General features: G+C 39.4%; 1 protein-coding gene across 1 annotated transcript in view; it reads right to left on the bottom strand.

The window, feature by feature from the left end:
- Positions 1-283: 283 nt before the first annotated feature.
- The window catches only part of KCNK1 (potassium two pore domain channel subfamily K member 1), a 51,906-nt gene continuing 42,461 nt past the window's right edge, over positions 284-9,728 (bottom strand). Inside the window, exons 2-3 of the mRNA XM_036919246.2 lie at positions 4,353-4,748; positions 284-1,481 (exon numbers count right to left, since the gene is read on the bottom strand). Of these exons, the coding sequence (XP_036775141.2) occupies positions 1,195-1,481; positions 4,353-4,748 (683 nt within the window). The 3' untranslated portion in view covers positions 284-1,194. The remainder of the gene's footprint in view (positions 1,482-4,352; positions 4,749-9,728) is intronic.

The raw sequence follows: 9,728 nt of genomic DNA, 5'->3' as shown, positions 1-9,728 counted from the left end.
TGAGTGAACAGCCTGGGGGAGGCTGGTCAGCTTGGCTGGCTCATAGTGGGACACCAGTTTTTACCAAGCCTCAAGCACCCCCTCCTAGGCAGCTGCCCACGGGAAGGGAGATGCGGTTGGCAGTACACTGAACATTAGGGACCACACAGGGTCTTTCTAACTTCCCAAAATCCTTCATAGTGCCCTGTGTACATCACTTAAATCTTGTCTTTATGGTTTCAATAAAGGAGTACATTCATGTTACCTACATGGAGGAAAACTTTTGAAATACCAAAGCATAAGATTGCAAGCAGGTGTGAGTTTTTAATTTATTTCAGCTTATAAATTTAAAAACTCTCAGATTAATTTGATAGAATCTGTTCATTTGGGGCTTTGGCATTTACATCCTGTGCTTTAGTTCTAAGTTATGACAAATCACAATGCATTTTCAAAATGAAGTATCTCCTTTAAAAATAATTTTCTTCATTGCTTGTTCACCTCCAGAGAAGTGCTTACATTCCAGATATCTGATACCATCCTATTGCAAGAGAGTAGAGACATTATTGTAGCAGAATATTATAGTAATTCATTCTTGTGTTATTTTTCCCTGTTGTTTTATTGCAGCAACTCTTGAACCTTTAGTATAAAGAGAAATCAAAAGAAAAAATATTTACAATCTGAGTTAAGAAGTACACTGGGATCTGGTGACCTAAACCATATGTACAGGATATAAACATATTTATATTTTATATGTACACAGTTAACAGTTACCTATTCATTATAAATAGTAGGTTTAACTTAGATTCTACAAAAATAATGATTTAGGATGGGCACATGCAAACCAGTACACATAAACTTATTTATAAAACACATCTCTATGCTTTTCTTTTTTCCTTTTAGGTATAAATGTTGATTTTAGCCATCAGCTAAATGATTCAAATGCAAATCCAAAAGTCCCCGATTAAAAGTATAAAATCTGCTCCTAACCACAGCAACACACTGCATCAGGTATTCCTCACCTATTAGTAAAGTCTGGTAATTTTGTTGCATATGAATTATAGGTATCTATCCTGTTAGACAGTCGTCCAGAGCGAAAGCTTCCTTTGTTTTAAATATTGCCAACAGTAGACATTTGTTAAAATATCATCTTGGCTTTTACATTCTCATAAAAATGAACCAAGCAAAGCTGCTTCTTGTGGTTCTGACCCTGGTGCACTAGGACGATGCAGCAAACCCCAAGGCTTCGTGGTCTGCAGAGCCATCAGGGTGGGCTGGCGACTGGGGGTCCACAAAAGGCTCGTTCTGCTTCTGATCCTCCTTCAGACTGGCTGCCTGGTCCGTGATGGAGGAGAAGGACAGCTGGTCGTGCTCTATGATGTGCACTTGATCTTCGTCCTTGTCCTTCTTCACGTAGAACATCTTCCTGAATTTTTTCAGCTCATGGAGTTCACAGAAGGTTTCCAGAACTACCAACATGGCAATAAGGCCCAGGAGAAGGTAACCTGTGTGAGAAAAACAACAGTGTCTCAGCAGGACCTGGTCACGGACACACAGGCAAGGACATGGAAAGTCTTCTGATGCATACATTTGTTGTCCTTTGTCAGATTTCTAGGAAAGTTTTGAATTCCAGGCTCCGAGGGACTACTCAGGGAAAAGTACCCAGGGAACTTAACCTTCCCTTTGATTATTCAGAATCACAGGGTGCAATTTTTGAGGGGAAAAAAAGTAGCTGGGTGGACGTGGACTAGTTAAATAGAGATAATGCACTGTGCTCACACACATTTGAGGAGAGGGTGCTCCACCTCCACTTCACAGTCAGTAGCTCTCAAAAAGCCAGTGACATTTTTGAAGAACTTTTGATTTATCTTGTGTGCTCGGAAGCTTGGTATCTTTTTAGCACTCAACACTTTTACCATTATTTCCACTACAGGATAAGAAGCTTAGCAATGAGAAGTTACAGATCAAGCCAGATGAAAATCCCATTAAGAATGAGTGTAGACATTACACACATCATTGTGTGAGGCTATTTGCACTTCTACCAGGGATTGGCAGCAAACCTTTCTATTCCGTGACAGTCGTTTTTGGGCTTGTGGACCATTCTCTGCTCTACCAGCTTCTTATTCCAAGATGGCAGATAACCTGTTGATCCAAGTAAAGTGCTAGTCCTTGGAATCTGTGATGTGAAAATGGCGATTTCTAAGTCAGTTCTAATGTGCAAAATAAGTTTCCAGAAAAAAAAAAATTCATCATGAAAAGGAACAGAAAAGTGAAAATGAAAACTAAAAATAACAAAAATCCCCATTCCAAGTCCCAGTGGTAAAATGTTTAAGGAGAATTTTCAGAAAATAGATGAACCAGGAAAGCTAGAATTGGCAGCATACAGAGAATAAAGAGGCTGATTGTCTCTTAAAATATTAAGTGATGCAGTTCTAGTATTGTTAGAATTGGGCTATTTGATAATAATATTGATTTAATATATTTTTATATATTTGATCATTATAAATTGATAAATTACATATTTTGGAAATAGCGGTGACACACAGACTAATTGACAGATGCCCTCCTTTTCCTTTACCCATTGTTCAGTCAAACTCTTTTGAGTACTGACAAAAATACCCATGGGCTTCCAGGCAAAAGCTGTGGAATTTTATTTTATCCATAACTAATATACCTTTGGAACATACATTTGCTCCATCAGCACATATCCTAGGTAGATTGCCTAAGACACCATGATATACACTGTAATAAGTGTTAAAATGATGTGCAAGTATTTAGTATTATGTGAACAACTGAAAAAGTTAAACTGTTAGGAAAAATTTCTGAGATGACAATCAACACAAGAGAAAAGTAGAACCAGCAGACATAATTACAGAAACATATTCAACTTCCCTAAGTCATGAAAAAATAAGATATGGTTATCTGTGCTATCACATCTGCAACAATACATCTATAAAGCTACTGGCCCACACCACCCCAGGAGTGCTGTGATTCAGATCATTTAGGTGACAGTATAAACTCATAATGCCGTTTGGAAAGTACTGGGTCAGTATATTCTGTGAGTCACAGAAAGGCACATTTGCTTTAGGTCAGTGACCCCACTTCTTGGAAAGATATCATAGGAGAAAAAAGTGTAAATACAGAAATACATTTTTTACAATGTTATTTATAATGCCCCCAAATAGGAAGCAATCTAAATATTCAACAATAGAGGCATTGTTAAATTACAGTATTGCCACCCAGTGAAATATTATGTGGACATTAAAAATAATCATGGTAACTGGAAGAAATAAGAAATCATCCTTATGATGATTTGGTAAATTTTTGTTGAACTCATTTGGCAGCCAGGCACTATAAAGCAATGGGGATTTCTGAGTGAAGTCCTTGTCATGAGTTAGCCCATGGTTTAATGGAAATATTAAAATACACATAGTTCAGCTAAGCATTTTGTTAGGTTAAAACTAGGGCAGGGCTGCCTGAGTATCTACTATGATTTCCTAGAAGACAACATAAACTGAGCCTTGAAAAATTCTTGAGAAGTCAGAAATGAAAACTGTATGTACATGATGATGCAATTCTATACAACTTGAAAAGATAGGAAAGGGACAAACAAAAATAAAGTTTCTTCAAAATGAATTTCTAAGTATTCCACAGTATCACATTGAATTTTTAAAAATTGTTTAAAAATTAAAAATCACTGGGCATCTGAATTTTAGTGCCTATTTTCCACCTATGAAATTCTGAAGATGGTTAACGTCTTCTAGCTTCTTTGAAAAAGAACCAGATGGACAAATGAGATAAACAACTATTTTAAACAGATTTTCCTGGAAAATTAAAGAACATGATTAATAGTAACAGGCTATGAACCAGCCCTAGTTTTCTTAAGTTTAAAATATTTAATGAAGTATGGACAGTGACTGCAATTGGGTATGGGGGGGGCCTCGATAACATGGGTGAATGTAGTAACCACATTGTTTTTCATGTGAAACCTTCATAAGAGTGTATATCAATGATACCTTAATAAAAAATATTTAATGAAGTAGAGCAACTTTCTTTTTTGTTAAAATTTGGTTATTAAGCATATTCTGTGTGGCACATTTTTATACTGCAATATAATATCTATTACATTACTAGGAAGAAACTGATCAGTAATTTTAAGGTCTCTGGGACAAGTAACTTTCAGTAATAAGATTTTTGCATAAAGAAGTTTGAAGGAAATAACAATGAAATGAAATAGTTATAGGCAGGTGGCAAAACCAAAAAGTTATCAAAGAAACAGCAAGCAGGACTTTTATGAGTGACTATTCATTAGTAGGTGGCACTCGGTATGGCAAAACAAGGCCAAGGGGGCAGAGCCTGTGACCCTTGGTACTCACATGTGATCCCAATCTTATAGAGCTCTCTGAATTTTTGATTGTAGCCTTCTCCAGGAACATAATCCCCTAGGCCAATGGTGCTCAGGGAAATAAAACAAAAATAAAAAGATTCCAGAAAGTTCCAGTCATCCTCCAGAATAGAGAACACGGCTGCTGGGATGAAGAAGAAGCAGGATACAGTGACAAAGCCGAGGAGAACGGCGTGGACGATGGCCACCACCTGTTTGGAGAAGCCCCAGCGGACATGGAAGTAGAGGATGGGCCTGCGGGTGACGTGGATGGTGACACGCTGGACCACCGCTGTCAGGAACAGGAGTGTGAATGGAATGCCGATGACAGAGTAGATGATGCAGAAAGCCTTTCCGCCGTCTGACAAGGGCACAGTGTGGCCATAGCCTGCAGGGAGAAGGAGGTCACTGAGTGAAGAGGAAGAGAGGGATAGAAAATGCACTTTTAAACAACATGTGTCTGGCATCCACCCTGCTTCCCTCCAACCAGGTGTGACACTTCAAAGTGATATTACCAGAATTGTAAAATTCAACGGCGGATGCTATGCATTTGGGAAGTCCACTACTCTTTATAAAATCTTTCCAGGTCTTTCCAACACATCCGAGTCTGGCTTTGAATTCATGGTCAGGCTGAAAGAGATGGATGTTCTGCATGCTAAGGAGCAAGTGCCCACCATCCTGGACTTTCAGGGAAAGCTCATCATAGGACACCTTCTTCCCCAGGCTGACACTGCACCCTGCTCCTCTAAGATCCTCATTAGTATCCAAACACCAGTCTACATTTGTGTCCAAAGCAAGCTTTTAACATGCTTCAACTGGGGGGACTAACAGAGCAGAGGCCTGGCATAGGCTGATGAGGAAGCCACGGGGGGTGCAGTAAGCTCAGAGAAACATCAAAAAAGAGGAGAAAAAGGAAGATTAAAGCACACAAAGTCACAAGATTAAGTACTTCTTTTAAAATATTTTGCTCAATTATCTGGTTAAACGGCAGTTTAGAAACCAGTATTTTTTTTTCCACTTGTCTTTTCCACAGGTTTCATGATGCCATAAATTCCACAAAACAAACATTAAAAAATTACACAAGGGCCACTGGCGGTCAAAGCATATGTCTGTTTTACCTTCCACTAGGTTTGAGTTATTCCCAGTCTAAGCCAGTCAACAAACTTTATCCAAAAATGCCATCAAGAGCAAACCCCGCTGGGTGCAAGGCTCGGTGGATTATTATTTTTTAATCTCAGAAGCACTTCATCCTGAAACAACTAACGTGCCTGAACAAGTCAGTTCAGAAAAATCCAGATAAATGCATGTTTTATGGATTTGGATTCTGAAAAAAACCTCACACATGTGATTATAATTGAAAAGTGATTTCGAAAGCTTATTTCTGAAGTATATCCTGCAATTAAACAACTCTGAAAACCGTTCAGCTTCAGATCCCCAAATTCTCTGCCTTACACCAATTCCTGGATTAGGGCCCAGGTATACATGGTTGTTAAAAAGTCCTACCAGTTAGTCATGAGCAGCATCAGCACCACAGTGAGGTTAATCTATCCCCCGGAAGGCACATGGGTTAAGAGTGAACCAGGGGAATCTGCTGAGCTGTATGCCCCCGTGTAACTCTGGAGGGGTGGGAGTGGGAATCCCGGGGCAAAATACCTTTCAAATCGAAATCAGTCCAAGGGAGAAATAAAGTGGGAGAGACCCATTTATTGCTTACAAGCAGTCATCCACTTCTGCTCGCCGGTACCTCTCATGATTCAGTTGCAGAAAAATGACCCCATCTAACTAACCTCTCAGGAATGGATGTGCCCTTGCTCCCTTGTGTAATCAATCACCTATTGATACAGTGATGACTACTTCTCTTCACCCCTTGGAAACACCTATTGATATGGAGATGTGCTAAGGCCAGGTGGGAGATTCTGGAAATATTGCATTTTTACCCATAACCTGTATGTCCAAAAGTGTGTGTTTTTCTGCGAAGAGGCTTCAGAGCTTACACTCTCAAAAGGATTAAGAACTGGTTTTCTGAGCATCAGTTCCTGAATCTATCTGGTCTTGGCACACCCTACAGCTGCTGGGATGCCATGGCTAATTCTGGGCATGCTTAAAGTGGGAAATGGGCAAGTTAGAGCATCCAGAGAGTAGGAGAAAGGATGGCGAGAGCTTGCGGAACAATGACCATGGCAAGAAAAGGCCAAAGGAGAAAGTCAAATATTTATTTCTGAGGAAAAAATGCAACTGAGCAATGAGGGTTTGTGCTGCTACATGCCACAGAAGACCAGGGTCAGTCAGGGCTGCGACTGAAGCCAGACAGTAAGGAAGGGTGTTCCCATGTGCGCAATCTGGACATGGACGTAGAATCTGCAAATGGAATGTTACTGAACCATATAAAAGCCAACAGGAAAGCGATCCACAAATTTTTAACAGTGCTTAAGCAGAGACAGCAAGGGATGGGTTTCACTTGGGCAGGAATTTTGTGGAAGAAATATTAAATTAGCAGAATCAGATGGCTCAGGTAAGAGACTTTAAGTCTATTATTTTATTATTTTTCATAGCATTTTTATAAATTATCTTTGCTGAAACTGCAACACACTTATTTCATACAGCCCACTTCTTCTCCATCATCTGTTGCCATAAATTACATGATTTTGGCTCTAGTAGGGAAAAAAGTAAACAAATTTCTAGTCTTGGAATATTTTTGAAATACAAGTTTTACTTCCTAGTGACCATAGCTCTTTCTCTTAGATTGTTAACTAAATCTCCACTTACTAAAATAAAATGTTATCTCCAAGCAATAGAGATAATGGTCATAGGAGTCTAGGTCTCTTTCTGCACTAATGCACTGTTATGCCAGTCATACATTCCCACTAAGAGATTTAATATCACCAATGCATAGATCCTTACTGAAAGCCAGTTTCTTCTTCTGATGGTTATATAAATAATTTTTGTTAATGGAATTTGAAATGTTAAATTCACATCCCATTTATATTCTCTATGCTGTCAGCAAGGCCATAGTGGAAAACCAGCCCATGTGCCAAGTACACAGCAATTCTTTTGTGATACCTTAGTGCATCAGATGAAAACCCTCAGTCTTACTGAATTTTAATGAGGTGATGAATAATTTACTCAAGTTCAGTTCAAGGATCCCCAGAGCTCATTATTTTAAATTCTTACAGTCATATTAAAATCCATTACAAACCATGAAGACCTCCGCAAAATGTTAACAAACCTCCCATATTTGGTGTTCTTCAAATTTTTCTAAGGCTATTCATGTAATTTTGGAGCCCAAAAGATTGAGCATAACAAAGTCTACTGAAAAAGCAGACTTTAAAAACTTAGAATCCTGAGGTGGAACTCCCACAAATGTTCTTGTATCCTGGCCTGCAGCTCCACAAACGTGGTTTTCCCATCAGGACTCTGCACCTGCATTCCATGTTGGGAGTCATATACATGTTATGATGGTCTCCTAAGAAATCTGACTTCCTGTGGGTAAAATTGTAATATTTTCATAATATCTCTTCTGGCTTTAATTCATAGGCATATCAACAGGCATTCTTCAGGGGTGGAGAGCAGTAGTTCATCTCCATATCAATGGGTGACCAAGGGCTTATCTGAACCTGAAAGTTTAGGGTGAGGGCTGGCTTGCTTCTGCCAGAGCTGGAAAGAGAAACAGCCCTGGACCGCAGTTTGTAAGCAATAAACAGGTTTTAACCTTTATTTCTCTCTTTGACTGATTTTGGTTTTAGAGGTACTTTGTCCCGGGATTTCCTTTCCCTGGAGTTACACTTCCCATTTAACTACTCTAACTACAACACTCTGCTAGCTAACATACTGTCTGGGCTTATGCCATGGGAGATATATGCCTTCTGGTTTTTCTGGTATTTAAGTCCACCTGAATGAGACCCAAGACAGAGAACCTTTGTGGGTTCCTATTCAGTCCATCAGAGCAAGCCACTGACAGGCAGTTTCCTCCCATGTACCACGTGCTTTGGAGGGAGATGCGGTTTACCACCACCTCCTGCAGTGACCCTGCAGATACAAAAAATATAAATATTCTCATTTATTTATATTATGCAATATCCTATGATACAACATGTGTATTTTCCATTAAGTTAGCTTTATACGTGCTTAAAAAAAAATTGACAGAGGCAGAGCCAACATGGCAGCGTGAGTAGGACAGTGGGAATCTCCTCCCAAAAACATATATACTTTTGAAAATACAACAAACACAACTAGTCCTAAAAGAGAGACCAGAAGACGCAGGACAGTGGTCAGACTGCAGCTACACCAGCAAGAACCCAGCGACTGGTGAAAGGGGGGAAGAAATGGCCTCTCAGACCACAGAGGTACACAGAACTCCCATGACAAGGGATCCAAGGAGGGCAACACCAAGACACATAATAATTAAAATGGCAAAGATCAAAGACAAGGACAAAGTATTAAAGGCAGCCAGAGGGAAAAAAAAGGTTACCTACAAAGGAAAACCCATGAGGCTATCATCAGACTTCTCAACAGAAACCCTACAGGCCAGAAGAGAATGGCATGATATACTTAATGCAATGAAACAGAAGGGCCTCCAAACAAGACTACTGTATCCAGCACGAATATCATTTAAATATGAAGGAGGGATTAAACAATTCCCAGACAAGCAAAAGTTGAGGGAATTTACCTCCCACAAATCACCTCTACAGGGCATCCTACAGGGACTGCTCTAGATGGGAGCACTCCTAAAAAGAGCACACAACAAAACACCCAACATATGAAGAAGGGAGGAGGAGGAATAAGAAGGGAGAGAAATAAAGAATCATCAGACCACGTTTATAATAGCTCAACAAGCGAGTTAAGTTAGACAGTAAGATAGTAAAGAAGCTAACCCTAAACCTTTGGTAACTACAAACTTAAAGCCTGCAATGGCAAAAATTCATACCTTTTAATAATCACCCTAAATGTAAATGGACTGAATGCACCAATCAAAAGACACAGAGTAATAGAATGGATAAAAAAGCAAGATCCATCCATACGCAGCTTACAAGAGACGCACCTCAAACGCAAAGACACGCACAGACTTAAAGTCAAGGGATGGAAAAAGATATTTCAAGCAAACAACAGAGAGAAGAAAGCAGGTGTTGCAATTCTGGTATCAGACAAAACAGACTTCAAAATAAAGAAAGTAACAAAAGACAAAGAAGGACATTACATAATGATAAAGGGCTCAGTCCATCAAGAGGATATAACCATTATAAATATATATGCACCCAATACAGGAGCACCAACATACCAGAAACAAATATTAACAGAACTAAAGGAGGAAATAGAATGCAATGCATTCATTCTAGGAGACTTCAACACACCACTCACTCCAAAGGACAGA

The sequence above is a fragment of the Manis pentadactyla genome, chromosome 8 (genome assembly GCF_030020395.1).
Source record: "Manis pentadactyla isolate mManPen7 chromosome 8, mManPen7.hap1, whole genome shotgun sequence".
Taxonomy (NCBI): Eukaryota; Metazoa; Chordata; class Mammalia; order Pholidota; family Manidae; genus Manis; species Manis pentadactyla.
Note: the sequence above shows the minus strand (reverse complement) of the source record. Positions and strands in the feature narration are given on the sequence as shown.